The sequence below is a fragment of the Protopterus annectens genome, chromosome 1.part2, assembly GCF_019279795.1.
Source record: "Protopterus annectens isolate FY-2018-M chromosome 1.part2, PAN1.0, whole genome shotgun sequence".
Taxonomy (NCBI): domain Eukaryota; kingdom Metazoa; phylum Chordata; order Ceratodontiformes; family Protopteridae; genus Protopterus; species Protopterus annectens.
The window spans coordinates 980583077-980600174 of NC_056727.1; the positions used below are offsets into that span (position 1 = coordinate 980583077).

A 17098-nucleotide genomic window follows, 5' to 3' on the forward strand; every position below is an offset into this window, starting at 1 on the left:
AAGATGTGCGGTAATAGAGGGGAATAAGGCATTATGGGCATGGGAGGAGCTCTATCGAACTTCAAAGCCTGAGCTTTTTGAAAGGGGCTGAGTCAGGTCCGAAGTCGGATCCGAAAGTCACAGGTCGAGGAAGAATGAAAATGACATCATCAGATCTTCTGGTACATCTGAAAAGTCAACATTAGTATAAAAAAAAAAACTTCCCATCCACAATCCAACTTCCTGCTTTTGACACTAATAGCACTTTAACACAACTCCACTGAACTTATACACACACACACACACACACACACACACACACACACACACACACACACACACACACACACACACACACACACACACACTGCATTCATAATACACTTAACTCCACAATCATTCACATTCCCATTCTCAAATACCTAACTTCAGTATTTATATATTGCCACAACCACCTTTTGACTAGTTATCATTCAACATTAAGGATCCATATGTGTGTATCTATATATATATTAATATATATATACTATATATATATATATCTATCTGCCACACACACACACACACACACACACACACACACACACACACACGCAGAACTTGGGGCTCCCTACTGAAATGTCTGGGCTCATTTTGCCAAGTCCTGAAACAGAGAAAAAAGACTGAAAATACAGAAAAGCAGCAAGTATTAACATCACAAGTCCCCCCCCCCAACACACACACACACAACCAGAACCTGTATTCCGAAAAATGGCAGTCTTGAACTTAGTATATTTAAGTCTGGATTTTTGGTCATTTGGTCTCCATATGTTGGGACCCAGTGATGTGGGTCCTAACATTTTAAACTGCTACCGAATCTGGGGTAGCCAATCAATCTGCATGTTTTTGAGAGATGAGAAGAAACTGGAGTACCTGGAGATAGCCTATACAGACATCAAAAACACAAAAAAATCCACACAAACTGTCACTAGATTTCAAGACTGATTCGCAAACCATAGAGCCATGGAGCTGAGATCTTAGTGAACCACCCTGCTGCACTGTCACACCTGAAGAGGAGAATAATTTGGACAGACTCCCTCTGCTTCATGAGACTGTCTCTGTACACTGCAGTCAGAAGCCAGTCATCCACAAACGGAAACACCTTTGCACCTTGTAGCCATAAATGGACTGCAACCATGAACATATGGAAGTAAGGTGGGACTGAAAAGAAATGTCTGGAACCGAACATGACTAGCTTTTATGCAAAAGTGAAAGAAACGTTCAGAATGCTTGGCATGTTGAAGTGCAGATAACCATCCTGAACAACATCCTCCAAGATAAGCACAGGATAATGACTAAAGAGTGGCAATGTGAATGAATGTGTCTGCAATGCAGTTACTAAGGATGCTTAAATCCAAAAGGGATCAGAGATCTCTCATTCTTGAGACTAAAAGAAATCTAAAATAGCATCAGAGCCATTGTTGGTACAACCGGGCCCTGTTGGGTTGGTCTTTTTCAAGTAGCTTTTATACCTCCCTTCCATGCATGATGTCTCTGGTAGAGTGAGATGAACCAGCTAGGGTCACTAACAGAACGGTGAGGAAAGGAAATTAATGGTGCATTTAGTACTCTTTACTTCTCTGATCCATGCCTATTGGGTGTTTTTTTTCCTAGCTAAAGCACACATGTAGAATATTCTACTAACCACCTCCACACTAAGCCAGTCAGGAAAGCAGTTTGGAATGTTGTAATCTCCTCAGTGGCAGACAAAAGCTTCCTTAGAGACACTGGGGACACAGCCCCTGGACAGTGACCTAGCTGGTATGAAGCAGGGGAAGACTGATTACTTCTGCCTGTCTCTTTTTGTTCCATGTGCTGGTTAAATCAAAATCAAGAACAATGGGGGTTCCACTGTATACTGTCAAATAAATGTTATGGAGGGGATGGAAATGGATATCTACAGCTGTAAGGATTTGGTCCTTCTCTTTAATTCCCTACTAGTATTTGTTGTTATCAGGCACAAACGACAAAAGGCCTTTAAAGGAAAAGTCAATAAAGGTAGCCTTAGTGTCCCAGGCAAACATAAAGAGATGCAGCCAGGAATGCTGGAATACAGTCAAGCCAGATCCTGTTGCCCTGCAGCTCCACCATAGTGTTAGAGCTACATGGATCAAGGGAAGAGCACAACACCTGACTGCCCTCCTTCAGAAAAGTGTCAAGGCATCCAGGCTTTCCCCTGCACTACCTTACTAATGAATAGTAACACTGGCATCTTCAAAGAAGTTCATTAGTGGGGGAATCACATAGGAGGAATGCTGGATGGCCTTGCAAGCCTCTTAAGGCCTGCATTGGAATGAGAGGGGTCACACTCCCATGAGAATCAGAGTTCAATGAGAAAACATTCTGAAAAATTACAAGAAACTGTAAAACCTCATTTTGAGACTTCTCTGCTGACACACTACAGTAGACGCAAATGGACCATTTGGTAATACTGTGCTCAGATCCAAACAAGTAAGACGACATTGTGTGTGAGCGCGCGCGCGTGTGTGTGTGTGTGTGTGTGTGTGTGTGTGTGTGTGTGTGTGTGTGTTACAGAGAGAGAGCAAGCAAGTAGCATTTGCTTTCAACAGACATAAAAAGGGGGAAATTACATCATATTTACAATGTTTCTACCATGAGCTAAGCTCAAATGTGAAAGGAAGTGGGAAACAGGAATTAAGTGAAAAAGTTTGATGAAAATGGGGGGATCACCATAGAATTCATAATATTATTTAAAATTAAGCATAAATTCATTTCTTTCACCCTGTGAGCTTTTGTGGTCAGAAAAAAATGGATAGAGTCAGTAGAAAGCACAGCACAGTCAGATAAGGGGAGTGATGTTGGCACCCCATCACATTCCCTCTCTAAGCAGTCCTGATGTCATGGCATCAGTCTCAAGAGTTTACTGAAGATGGGCATCTTCACTATCAGATCATACTGCCTGCTGTTGCATTGGCATCTGAAATAACCAATATAACCACTTCTTCACATTAAACAATTTATATGACATCAAAAGCAAACAGGACAGCCTTAAGATAAAAAGTGCTACTACTATTTTTATGACATCCTGCCTAAAACCAATACTAGGGTTGCATTCTAGTTCTGGCTTGTACAGAAGTCTTTAACATGCAGCAAATGTCAGACACAAAAAGACACATCAGTATAGCTACCTTTGCAATAACATCTGCAGTTTCTCTGAAATCATGACACCGTCCAACATTTGAGCGAGCCAGAAAGTCTTCTATTAAACGAACACCAATATTGTACCCCCTGCAAAAGAGGAGTAAAGAGAAACTTGAATACAAAATACATCTACAATATTTTCATTTAGCTTTACCGTAAGACATCTTAAAAGCAATAAAAAGGCCATTACACTTTATTTCTCAACATCTGTGAAATATGGTAGGGGTATGACTGCTGCAGGGGTAATGGTAAGGCTAGGCTAGAGTGGCCAATGCCCCAGCTTACCGATTATGGGAAAGGAGGAACTGCGCAGCCCACTCATTACTGATGCCTACTGATGGGTATGTGATGACTGGTATGATTGGGTAGGGCAAGCTTCTGCTGGCAAGTGACACATGCAATCAGTGTGTCATGGATGACGTGGGATGGAGCCAATACATCATTCAGCATCCAGTCAGCAAATGCAAGTCTGCTAGACACCTACGGGGAGAACTTAGAATGGACAGGGCAGGGATACTCATAGGGCCAGTAAATTAGCCTGCTCTTTAATGCAACATTCTCACTTCCACAGGAATGAATGGGTCAAAGGGGAGCAAACAGGCCTTGGGCTCTTGCACAGCTTGAGTATGACTGGCTCTTGGCCCAAAAGGAATAAATGAGACAATAATACTAAAGGGTAGGTAAGCCATTGGGCAGGTCCCAAGAAAGACATTAAAACAAAAAAAAAATCTCTGAAATAGAGAATATCAAGATTTCTACCAAACTCTTAGCTGGTCCTATGAAGCAAAGGGATAAAGCCCTGACTGCGATACAAGGAAGAGTACAGATTCAGCAGCTCTGCAGTCATGAAGGGGAGGGAGCCAACAAAGTTCATTGCTGCATTGATGCTCAGTGGTGACTTGATATCGTAGCGGAAGTCACCAGATGTAAGTGGGCTGAGTCAGACGCATACACAACAAGCACTATATGCAGTAGCTAGGTCAAGCACATGAGAAAGTCTGCATGTTCTGAGTTAATTTTACAACTATAAAGACATGGGGGGGGGTAAGGCAAACTGCAAAAGCCCCTATGTCAACTGTCACAGGAGAATGAATAGGAATAAATGGACCAGTAGGGGGAGGAAGTGACAAATGGCAGGCAGACAAAGGGAGTTAGAAAAGAAAAAAGATTCCTACCAAACTCCTGATCTACCATATGCATAGAATGCCATGGAAATTCTCAAGTGTCATTTTAGTGTCCCCAAAATCAGCCGCTACACATCATAGCAGGTTTCTCCATTCCAGAAGTTGAAACACCCTCCACCATCAGTTTCAATAATCATTCTTTATTCCCAGCTTAAACCACATCCACATTCATGGTATTCTAGTACTCAGCCACCTCCTTTATTAACAAAAAAAAATCCTGTGTTAAAGTCCCCATTTACCTACTATTCATAGCTTCCTTCTCCTTAGCGATATAGCTTCCTTCAAAAATGATAACAGCCTAACTTTACTCTGAACAAACTTTCCCTTCATATCCAAATTTTTTCCAATACATCCTGGCATTTTGCATGCCCTAGCCATCAACCTCTTCAGACCAAATTCACGATTAAACTTTAGCTAAATATCAGAACCCAATGTGTATTCCTTCATGTGTGTCTCCTAACATCTACGTCTTGCAACAATCTCCAATGTCAAATTTCATCTCCCTGAACCTATTGTACATACAGTTACAAATATCGAGACAGATAAGTAAAAACTAGGGCAAAGTGGAACAAAGACACCAAATATTACCACTATAGAATGAGGAGCAAGGGTAATTTAAAGACTTTCTGTGCATACAGCACCAATACGGGTAACATCATATGAATTACAGAAGGAGGCAGCTGAGAAGTACCCTCCTGGCTAACCAGTGCCTACTAACTACAGCATTTGAAATGTCTTACACAAGTAGATATTTGACCATATAAATAGCTATGAACTCCTTTGTGACAAGCAGCACGGCTTCTATAAGGCCTTCAACACTGACTGCTCTTTATACTGCTAAGAACTCAATTTACTGCAATATGAACAATGACCTATTTACTGCCTATCTTGTGACAATAGCCTTTGAAACTGTAAATCATACTCTTCCACTCAATAAGCCACACAGAATCAATTCTGGGTTAAATATCATCCAGAGGTTCACACATCATCTGGAAAACAGGACTTTCCAGGTACACAACACCTTGTTTTACAGTGGGACACACAATGTTAGAGAACCCCGGGGACTGTTTCTTGGCCCCTTATTGTTCTCATTATTTACAAATGATTTATGATCTATCCCATCTCCATACCATTATGTGTGCAGATGATCTACTAATTTCATCCACAAATAAAACCCTTTCTGGTCTTTATGTCAATATGCAGCAGAGTACAAACTAATTGTCCATCTAAAATGAGAAACGCAGCACTTGTGTATGTAGATACTTTCAAATTTACATACATGATCAGCACACTAAAATGCAAGCAGACACATTCATACAGTGAAACACGTACAAAAAAGTGCAGCCACAATAGGGACAGCAGCTGCAAGTCACCTTATGCTTATCTGTCAACAGCAGAAAATGTCACTTTATAAACTACTGAAACATGGAATAAAGCAGGAGAGGCTATGCTGCATGTACTAGTGCAACCCTTAGCAGGACAGCACAATGCTGGGCATAAAACTAGAACTACACAGTAATTGCAACTACAGTGTTATGGTGTCTAGATATATGGATACTTATAACAGGCATAAAAGGGAGGAAAGAAGTAAACAGGAACGTAAAAAAAAGGAGAAGGCAGTGTGAAGACAAACATGGACAGATGTGCATACACACTAGGATGGGGAGAGAGAGAATGGACAGACACACACAAAGGATAAATGGTGACAGGGAGGGTTGGACAATGCTCTGGGTATGGGACTGAACACAAAAAGGAGGCAAAACATCAGGCTGGAGACAGAATGAGGTGCAGCCAGAATTGTGACATATGCCATCTTGGCCCAGATAGACACTACAGTGATACATCACCAGATGACATTTGTGTGTGACCAGTGATACTGGCCACATCCTCTTCTGGTAGCCCAATGGCACAGGCTAGCTAGCTAATAAACTACAATTTGCACCAGGGTGTGGTCTATTCTGGCCATGTGCCTGTTATGTCTTTTCTCAATGGATCCATATGTTTGAGGTACTAAGCAGCTGCTGCAATCACAGCTTCCACCAATAGCTCTAGCTGCAACAGGGTCAACACATGCAAAAGGTCTGGGCTGCCTGCCAGTAAGAGGTTGAGACTTCCTCTCAGGCAGCACTCCCAGCTACAACATGGTTTGTGGTTACAGCAGCTGCTGATCACCTCAATTATGTGGGTGCTATAAGTGCTCCTGTCCTACCAATGAACAGATATACATAACATACGTCAGCATTTGTTAGAACTAACCATGTTTGACGACTAGTTTCACCTGCCTCCTATAGCAGACAGCATGGTTCACATTTTGTTCTGGTCATGATGAAGGAGAAAGGGTCACATCAGAGAACTGCAACAGGTGCAAAGACGATGCCAGAACAACTTTTATAACATAAAATCCCATACCTATGTCCCTTTAGCTCCTTTCTACACAGCAGGAGGGTATGTGAGTCTCCTCTGTATATAAATAACTATGGTACACACAGTAACACACCAAGCTGCATGCAGGCATGCTAACATGGATCATCATAACCCTACCACATGAATTACAATTTTATCTCATTTACCACAAATGTAGATGTTTTGAGTAGATCAATGCTGCAGTACTGATTCTTGGGTCTTCTAGTCATGCAGCAGCCTGCAACAAGCCTGATTTCCATAGCCTTTGTCATCCCTAGCAAACAAACAGCCCATATCTGACATCAAGGTGAAAGGAGGGCATCCATTAGTGCCATCTTCAGGCCTTTCTAAGCAGTGAGCAAGCAGTCTGATGCTTGAAGACAACATGACCTCCTGTGTTGTCTGAATTTCAGTGAAAAGGAGGAAAATCATAGGAGGTACAGGGATGATTATGGAGATGAGAGGACTATCTGCAGAGAAAGTACAGTTTTGTACCTACCATAAATGTAGATGTCCGAGAGGTATGCATCTGCAGTCCTAGCAAATGGGTTGTCCTGCCTCAGGCAGCCCTTCGGTCGGCTGGATTCCAAAGTCTGGGTCTGGCCTCGGCTGATGTCGCACTTCACCCGACGTCATAGCTGCTGTGAATTGGGTATAAAGGCATCAGCCTACACCATTTTCCTCAGTGTTTCTTGCCCCAGATGCCAGGTGCCCTCTAGGAAGGCTAAATTTGGATAAAAGTAAATGATTCCAAACAGTAGAGAACAAACAAAAATAAACATGTATATACATATATACAAACAAATACACCATAATAGATTCCCCCAGCTAGCTACAAGATGGTCAAATACCCTAGGAGTACCACAGAGGGGAAGGAGGGTGGGTAATCCTGACTGCAGATGCATACCTCTCGGACATCTACATTTATGGTAGGTACAAAACTGTACTATGTCCTTCAAGGATGCATCTGCAGTTCTAACAAATGGGTAGATTACCATAGCCAAACTGGGGGGGAGGCACTAAGATGATTATGGTGCAGTTAAGATCCCTTGCAAAACAGCAGTTGCAAAACCTGCTCGGGATCTGGAGTATAAAGGTAGATTATAATGCTTAGCAAATGTATGCACGGAGCTCCAAGTAGCAGCTTCTAAAATGTCTTTGGTAGCCACTCCTCGTAAGAAAGCTGTAGTAGTGGCTGTAGCCCTTGTGGAGTGAGGTCTGATGTCTTTTGGAGTTGTCTTTCCATGAAAAGAGTAACAAAATCTAATGCAATTTCCTATCCATTTTGAGATTGTCTGTTTTGAAATTGCTTTTCCTTCCATTCCTGTTGCATAAGCTACCAGAAGCTGGTCAGTTTTTCTATTGTTCTTGGTTCTGTCCAGATAGTAGCGCAATTGCCTGTGCACATCCAAGGTATGTAGTAGTCTTTTCCCCCTGTTCTGTGGGTTGGGGAAGAATGTTGGTAGGTGGATTGCTTGGTTCAATGATACCCTGGAGACCACTTTTGGCATAAAGGTAGGGTTAGTTCTCAAGGACACTCTATCCTGATGGAAGATAAGGAAGGGCTGTACTGCCATTAATGCCTATAATTCAGAAACCCTTCTTGCTGAAGTGATTGCAAGCAGGAAAGCAGTTTTCCAAGATAAGAACTGTAATTCTGCTGTTGCTGCTGGTTGAAGGGGAAGTGTTAACTTTTCCAGCATAAAGTTAAGGTCCCATGTAGGCAAAGGTGGCTTCCTTGGAGGCTTTACATTTTTAATTCCTCTCAGGAACTGTCTGAGTAGAGGATGAGAGAAGACTGGAGGATCCATGTTGTATTCTGCTGAAATTGCTGATGCATGAATCTTAATGGAGGAGTAAGACAGGCCATTGTGGAAAAGTTCTGCTAAATATTCCAGGATGTTAGCTATGTTTGCTAATGATACATTTTCTCCTTTTGCTGCACTCCAAATGAGGTATCTTTTCCATTTGGCTGAATAAGTCTTCCTTGTGGAGGGTCTGCGAGCCTCCATGATAATGTCTTTAACCCTCTGAGATAAATCTGGGTTATTTTGTTTTATGTAATATTCCAAGCAGCTAGTTGCAGTGTTTTCAAGTTTGGATGTAGGATCTTGAAGTTGTTCTGTGTTAGCAGTAAAGGAACTAGAGGTAGAGGCCATGCGTGTGTCCGAGACATACTCCTCAGTAGCGGGTACCAATGCTGCCTCGGCCAGTCTGGAGCTATCAGGATGATCTTTGGGTGATCTTCTTTGATCTTTAGTAGCACTTTGTGCATCAAAGGAAGAGGTGGGAATGCATATGCTGTCAGGTTTTCCCAACTGAAGGAGGGAGTCCACCTTCCAAGCAAGTGGGTGGTATGTCCTTGTGCAGAATTTCCTCAATTGGTGGTTGTGAGGGGATGCGAACAGGTCTATTTCTGATAGTCCCCATTTCTTTGTAATGGATTTGAAGATGTCTGGATGCAGCATCCATTCGTGGGCATCCGTGGTAGTTCTGCTTAAGGTGTCTGCTAGTATATTTTCTTTTCCTGGCACAAATATGGCCTGGAGCTGAATGTTGAGGTTCAGGGCCACATTCCACAGGTCCATTGCCATCCGGCATAGAGGATATGAGTGTGTGCCTCCTTGTTTGTTGATATACCACATGACTGTGGTGTTGTCCGTCCTTATCAGCAAATGACCCTGTTGAAGAAACGGTCTGAATGTCTGAATTGCCTGTTTCATTGCCAGCATCTTTTTTTGATTTATGTGTAGGTTCAGCTGGTCTTGTGTCCATAGGCCTTGTATACACTTGTCCACCATGTGTGCCCCCCAACCGAGGTCTGAGGCGTCCGTGGTGATAGTCTGGCTTGGGTGAGGCTTGTGGAAAGGCAGTCCTCTGTTCAACTGACAGGCCTGAGCCCACCACAGGAATTCTTGCTTCAGGCATGGAATTATTGGAATCTGGGCTTCTAGACTGTGCTTGTGTTGAGACCATAAATTCCTTAGGTACCATTGCAACTTCCTCATATGCAGTCTGGCATGTGGAATCAATATTATACAGGATGCCATGTAACCCAGGGCTTGCAGGACTTTCCTTGCTGTAAGCTGGTTCTGTGTTGTTAATGCCATGAAATAGAGTGGTAGTTGCTTTTGCTTTTCTGCTGTGAGAAATGCCATCTGATTTGAAGTGTCCAGTTCTGCACCCAAGAATGTTATCCTTTGGGATGGTACCAGCCTTGACTTTTCATGTTGACTGTGTATCCCAGGGCTTGCAGTAGTTGTATAACCTTTTCCAAATCTTTTGTTAATTTGGTCTTGTTGTCCGCTTGTATTAGGCAGTCGTCCAGGTATGGATAAATCTGAATTCCTGAAGCCTGCAATGAGCAATTACTGATGCCAGGCATTTCGTGAATACTCTGGGCAGTAGATAAGCCAAAGGGCAATGCTGAGAATTGATAATGCTCTGATCCTGCAAGAAATCTGAGGTATCTTCTGCAATCTGGTCATATAGGGACGTGCAGGTATGCCTCCTTGAGATTTAGAGTCACCAGCCAAGACTCCTTGCCCAGCATGGGAAGAAGTTGCTGTAGGGTCAGCATTTTGAATTTTGGAACAATGAGATATGTGTTCAGAGCGGACAGGTCGAGAATAGGTCTCCATTGGTTTTCTTTCCTTGGTACCAGGAAAAGTCTGGAGTAAAATCCTTGTCCTTGTTCCATAGGCGGTACCTTTTCTATAGCTCTCATCCTTAGTAAGTGGTTGATTTGTTCTAGAGCTTTTGTTTTTGGGTTGGTGGTAGGTTTGGCATTCCTCTCTTTTTTAGTAGAGTGTGGAAGTGAAACCTGTAGCCTTTGTCTATTGTCTGTAAAATCCATTTGTCTCCTGTAATATAATGCCAGTTTACGGAAAATAAGGCTAGCTTTCCGCCTAAGGGTGCTTCCAGTTGTTCCCTGGTAGGCGGTATCAGAGTCAAGTCATTGTGCCTGTCCTGTGGAAGTGGTAGTAGCTGGATCTGTGGCAGTACTTCTCTGGTTGTTAGGCTGCCACTGGCGTCCCCTGTAGGCACCTCTGGATTGGCCTCTGCCTCTTGGGCCCTATTTCTGCCCCTCTGTGCTCTGGAAGTGTCTGGAAAGGACCAATTCTTCGAAGGCCAATTTCTACTAAACCTCGGAGGCTGGACCTGTAAGAAATCCTTGACTGTTTGGACAGATTTTGCTTTTTCTTCCACCTTCTTTAGCACTTGCTGTGCAGGGGAGCCAAACAAACTTTGTTTCTCCATGGGAGCATCTAGGAGCTTTGACTTTACATGGTCTGGTAAGGATTGCTCTTTTAACCATGCATGCCTTCTGATCACTGTACCAGTCATAGCTGATCTAAAGGAAGCCTCCAGTGCATCATAGCCGCATTTTAAGGAATGATTACTGACCTGCTGAGTGTTATGTACCAAATCCTGAAGGGACTTACGGTCTATAGGTTCAGGAGAGGACAGTTTTTTATTTAGCTGGTCTAACAAAAATTCCTGATACTGAATCATGTGGAATTGGCAGTTTAAGGCCCTAGCCGAAAGAGTAGCAGAAGTATAAACTTTTTTACCCCATTTCTCTAATACCCTAGATTCTCTTTCAGAGGGGAGGGGGTTTTTGGCAGAGGCAGCTGCTACAGCTTTGGGGCCCTGTGAAATAGTTTCAGGATCTGCAATAGGAGCCTTATACAAGTGAAAGTGTGTGTCCGGGACCCTGTAATATCTGTCGGGCTTAGCAGGGGCCGGGGGTAGACAGTCAGGGGCAGTACAAGCATCATTAAATGCATCATTAACAACTGTTAGTACTGGAGGAATGGCTAAAGGCCTGTGCTGTGGTAAATGTAAAAAGGTCCTTAGCCTTTTCCTTGAATCTGAAAAATCCTGGCCCTGCCATTGAAATTGCTCTCTCATAGCATGCAGGGTTTCCCCAAAAGAAAATTCCTCAGGAGGAGAGGCAGAAGGGATGGAGTCTTCTGCATCAGAGTCCTCATATGGAGAATAAGGGCCTTCTGGAGGATTTGAGTTTTCTGAATCATCCGAGGAATAATCAGTTGATACTGGCTTGGGGGGGCTCTGCTCTAGGCCTCTTCTATGGAGGGGGTTGAGAGGCCCTGTCAGGGTGAGGTTGGGATCCCCTGATCAAGGAAATGAGATCCTCAGCCAGGCTGAGCATTTTGGAACTAGAGGTAGGCCTGTGTGAGGGGATTTTAGCAGGCAAGGCCTTAGAAGTTTTAGCTGCTTTAGCCCTGGAAAAAGCCTTGATAGACATAGATGCAGGGGGCCTAGCAGCTCCACGTGCAGGAGTAGAGATGTCTAAAGGAATAGTATCTGATAAATCCTGGGAACCTGCAACAGCAGGGGAAATTTCAGTAGCAGATTCAGCCATGCTGTGTGAGGCCTCGGCTATAGGAGGTATGCTTTCGGCCGAAGGAAGAACCGTGGACTCGGTTTCAGCCGAAACCGAGACACTCGCGGTTGGCTTAACCGTGGTTTCGGCCAAAACCGCGGACCGAGAGTGTCGGTCCTTTTCCTTACGCTTTTTAGCTAATTGTGAAGTCGGAGTATCCGACGGCATTTTGTAAGCAAAAGCGGGCGAAAAACTCCTCTGCAAACTCCGACCGACGTCTAAGTGTCCGTCGGTTGAAGGAAGCACAGGCTAGACAAGCTGCTACGTCGTGGTCTGGGCCTAAGCAAGGAAGGCAGTAAGAGTGGAAATCCTTATGAGGCATTTGTTTCCCACAAGTTAAACAGTTATTTACTTTTTCTGACATCGGCTGAGGCAAGAAAGAGTCCCCAACGGGGTACTTAGCTTTTTAGAAGTCTTCGGTAGTAGTAATCTCTGGATCTGACCGACCGGCACTTGCGAACAGCTTCTGCTTGGCACCGGCAAGAAAGACTGAGGAAAATGGCGTCGGCTGATGCCTTTATACCCAATTCACAGCAGCTATGACGTCGGGTGAAGTGCGACATCAGCCGAGGCCAGACCCAGACTTTGGAATCCGGCCGACCGAAGGGCTGCCTGAGGCAGGACAACCCATTTGTTAGGACTGCAGATGCATCCTTGAAGGACATCTCCTCTACCCCTTGCACTCAAGGGGGGATAAAAATGATCAGCAGATAGAAGAGCTTTATGGAAGTATGTATAGCAACACTGACCTATTTGAACTTCTACAATTATGGTAAGTGGGACACAACTGTACTACAACGTCATGGTCAATGATACTGTATTGATTCTTAGGAGGAGTCCCAAAGATAAGATATGGGTGGTACGTCATCTGTATGACCCTAGGAAATAAGGTTTTACAGAACAGCAGTAGCAAAACCTGGAGACACTACCTAGGTTATAGTGTTTCATAAAGGTGTGCAGTGAGTTCCATGTGGAACTCCTCAGAGGAAAGCAGTGGTAGTTGCCCCATGCCTACTGGAGTGGGCTTTAATATGCACAAGGAGATCTTTTTCATGTGTAACAGAACTTAATGCAGATGGCTATTCATTTTGAAATGGTTTGTTTAGAGACAGGCCTGTCATGTCTACCCTCTGTAAAAGCCATCAGTAATTGCTCTTCTCTATTAAGGGACTTTGTTACATCTAGATAGTACCTATTCTGCCTGTGCAAATCCAGGGAATGAAGGAATTGCTCTGCCCTGTTCTGTGGATACAAACTGCTCAACGTGCATGAGTTCAACAGAATCCACTGGATGGTGAAATAATGAGTACTATAAATATAAAATACAATTTATTATAAAAAACAATAAAATTCATAGGTTTAGCGCTTTCATCTAATATAACTTAGACTTCATCTGAACACAGTCCATAGGGGCGTGGCCAGGGATGAACACAGGATAGCAGCAGATTTCTTCAGCTCCACCAACATAACTACACTGACAGGAAATAATTACTTTAAAATTCAACTAATGTAATAATTTTCTTTCTAAAAACGTTTGGAATATCAATATCTTGAATAATATCTAAAAAAGAAAGAAAATTTAAATAATATTCCTGTCAGAAATCTTCTTGGAAATTTCTCTTTCATCACCTCTGTTCAGAATGAGTTCCAGTAAGGCTAACAGTCAGGATTCCAGCATCAAGAAAGAGCTTCAGTCTTTACTATCAACTATTCAGCAACTAACAACTAAAATGGACAGACTGGATGTTAAAATTGATAACTTTATAGAAAAAACCACAAAACAAATGGATTTGTTACATCAAGACTTACAACATCAGAAAGCTCAGATTACAGGCATAGAAGAGACTCTTAATGATATGGACAACAGAATTCAGGAAGAAGAAATTAACATTGAATTTTTATTAAAATAGAACACACACCTTCAATCCAAACTAGATGACCTGGAAAACAGATCCAGACGCAATAATATAAGGATTTTTGGACTGCCAGAAAATATAGAAGGTAACAACATTACTTCCTTTTTAAATACTTGGCTTCCCAAAACTTTAGATCTGTCAGAAGCATTTTCTTTTGGTATTGAAAGAGCCCATAGGTCTTTACCTAATTCTAATACAAATAAAAAGTATCCTAGATCAGTTATTGTAAGATTTTTATCATCTTATGACAAGGAGATGGTATTAAAATCTGCATGGGCTAAAGCACCTATAAAAATTAATGAGGCAGCTGTGCGTTTTGACAATGACTATTCTTCCTTGGTAATAACAAAAATAAAAGTTTTTTTGCCATTAATAAGAGAGCTTAAGAAAGCACAGTTCAAAACTCATCTTCTATTTCCATCTAAACTAAAAATCTTTTTACCAGATGGCCCTAGAATTTTTGAAGACTTGGACTCTCCTTTGCTGTATATTAAAAAAAATAAAATATTAGATAAAATAGAAGATATGGAATGGGCAAGTCCTTCGCTAAAGAGGATGGCAACAGGAACTTCTTGGAAGACTTCAGAGAAGCAAAAAAGACTAAAAAACAAATGACATGTTCTATATCTCTTTGAACTCTTTAATTACAGTTACTACATTTTCAAGAAAGCCACAAATATCTTAAGGATTTATTCAAAGTTACTTTTTTGTGTGCAAAGAATTGATTTTGTTTTATAAATAATCAAACTTTCTGAGGAACAAATAACCTGCTATGAATCAACTTGTTTCTCATTGTGATAAAGAGACCTAAGGTTAGTAATTTGATACATTTATTTTCTCTTCTTGTTTTAAATAATGGCATTCTCTTTAAACTATACATTTAGAGAGGGGTGGGGGAGGGCAGGGAGAGAGGTTTGATGAAAAGTATGAAATAAGGGGAAAATAATTTATTAGTTCTTTAAAATTATTTATGCTGTTTAAATACTGTTGCTAAATATTATACCATGACTTAATTACTTAATACAGGATTTCAAATAATATGTCATGATGTAATTACAGTTAACTAGAACTAAAGTAGTTGAAAGTAATATATCTCATGTTCTGCTTTATTAAAACAAACAGCAAGTAATATATCTTTGTAGATACTCTTTGTAGGTCCCTTTTTTTTCTCTCTCTCTCTCTCTCTTATCTATAAAGTTATATGCATCTGATAATACTGATATGTGTATGTAATAAGATCTGTATGAGAAAATGAAATGGGGCATATAAAAATAAGTTGTGTTTATGTTAAACAACTGTAGGCTTGGTTTCACTGTCATAGAGACTGTAATGACTTGTAAAATGCTTCGAGAAGGTTTTGCACTGTTTAGATTCATTTGTATTACAAAATGAATGTCAGTCATTTGCTTTTACTAAAATTCCCGCCAGAATGTTATGGGAGACAATCTGGGATGTGGGTTTCCTCGTGAATAGTGTCCTCGAGTCGTTTTAAAAGCTTCAACACTCAGAATACACGCAGAGAAGCTGAAAGCAGCCATTTTGAACTTTGACCCCTGATTTCACACTGACATATCGCAGATTCAAGAAGTAAACTGTTTCAGGAAGTAGAACTGCTGTAAATGCGACTTTGTGATGAAAAACGAACTTTATGACACCTAAATGTGAGTTTTTCTTTATAATAACTTACTTATTTAAGATGTAATTTATAAAATATAAAAGTTATAATGATTTTAAATGACTTAATATGCCATAGTAAACAAATGAGATATTTTAGAAGGCATAGAAGGTAAAACACATGTACACTTGTTTTTGAAAGTTTATATGACTGCAGCACTTTAATGTATATAAATGCTTATGATTTAAACATATGTAATGTTATAAATCATTTGCCTTGACTAACAGGCAAGTACATGTATCATTATGATTATATTTCAGAAGAAATTGTCATGTGACATATTTTAAAGCTGCAGTTCAGATATATAAAATACAGATGGCTTTCATCACAATGATTTATGTATAACTAGGAATCAACTTTGCTTTGCAGTATGTTCTTTTAACTTATGCATTAGAATAAATATTTTATTTAACTGGCAATAATAAATATGAGAAGGAAGCTTTTGGTGCAAGTAATCTAAAGTTTTAAAAGCTTTTAACTGTATTACTATGGCAGAAAGTGGGAATACCCTAATATAAGTAATGTCTGAACCATAACAGCCTAAGATAATATATGTTATTGAATTCAAATGAAAATAAACATATAATAAGAACTTATTCTTACAAACTTTATTAAACTACCATATGGATATTCCCTTTTTTTTTTCTCTCTCTCTCTTCTTTGCTCCCATTATCAAGATTGTTAGAATGCTATTTTGATTATGAGTGTATTATACAGAATAGATGTACATAGCAATATTAGTTGTTTCTAAGTGTTTTTATATGTTTATATGAAGCTGTTATATAAATTGTTTAGCCTTGTTATAATAGATAATCAAATTAAATGAGGTTAACTTTAGTTAATTATAGTTAGTATTGAATTAATTTGGTGGCAGCTGAAGTACTGCTGCTTAGGATAGGGGGATAACTTGAGTGGTATTAGCTACTCGAAGTTGGAGTTTTCAACTCCAGGCTGGGTTCAATGTTTAATCCAAACAGTATTTTCACCTGATTATTGTTGTATGTATATAGTTTTGACATCCACATCACATTTTATAAACTCACTGTCACTACAAATAAAAGTGAAACTTACACAAAATTCCATAAGATTTTCACTAAATACAGCTATAATTAATGGAACACCTAAAGGAGGAGACATAATAATACTTATTTTGCTAAATTGTTTTTCTGATTATATGTTTTATATGTTTATAAAAGTTAAATGGTATCTCTAAAATGAATTTCTTTAAACATTAATGGATTGAATAACCCATGTAAAAGGGCAAGTTTAATGAGATATATTAATTTGCATAGAGCCAACTTAATATTCCTTCAAGAAACACATCTCCTGA

The 17098-nt window shown here is 40.7% G+C and overlaps 1 protein-coding gene across 2 annotated transcripts in view; it reads right to left on the reverse strand.

The window, feature by feature from the left end:
- Nucleotides 1-17098, reverse strand: part of TRAPPC3 (trafficking protein particle complex subunit 3) — a 411874-nt gene that overhangs the window by 130975 nt on the left and 263801 nt on the right. For both annotated transcript variants that reach the window (XM_044059939.1, XM_044059940.1), the window contains one exon: nt 3168-3267. In XM_044059939.1, the coding sequence (XP_043915874.1) occupies nt 3168-3267 (100 nt within the window). The remainder of the gene's footprint in view (nt 1-3167; nt 3268-17098) is intronic.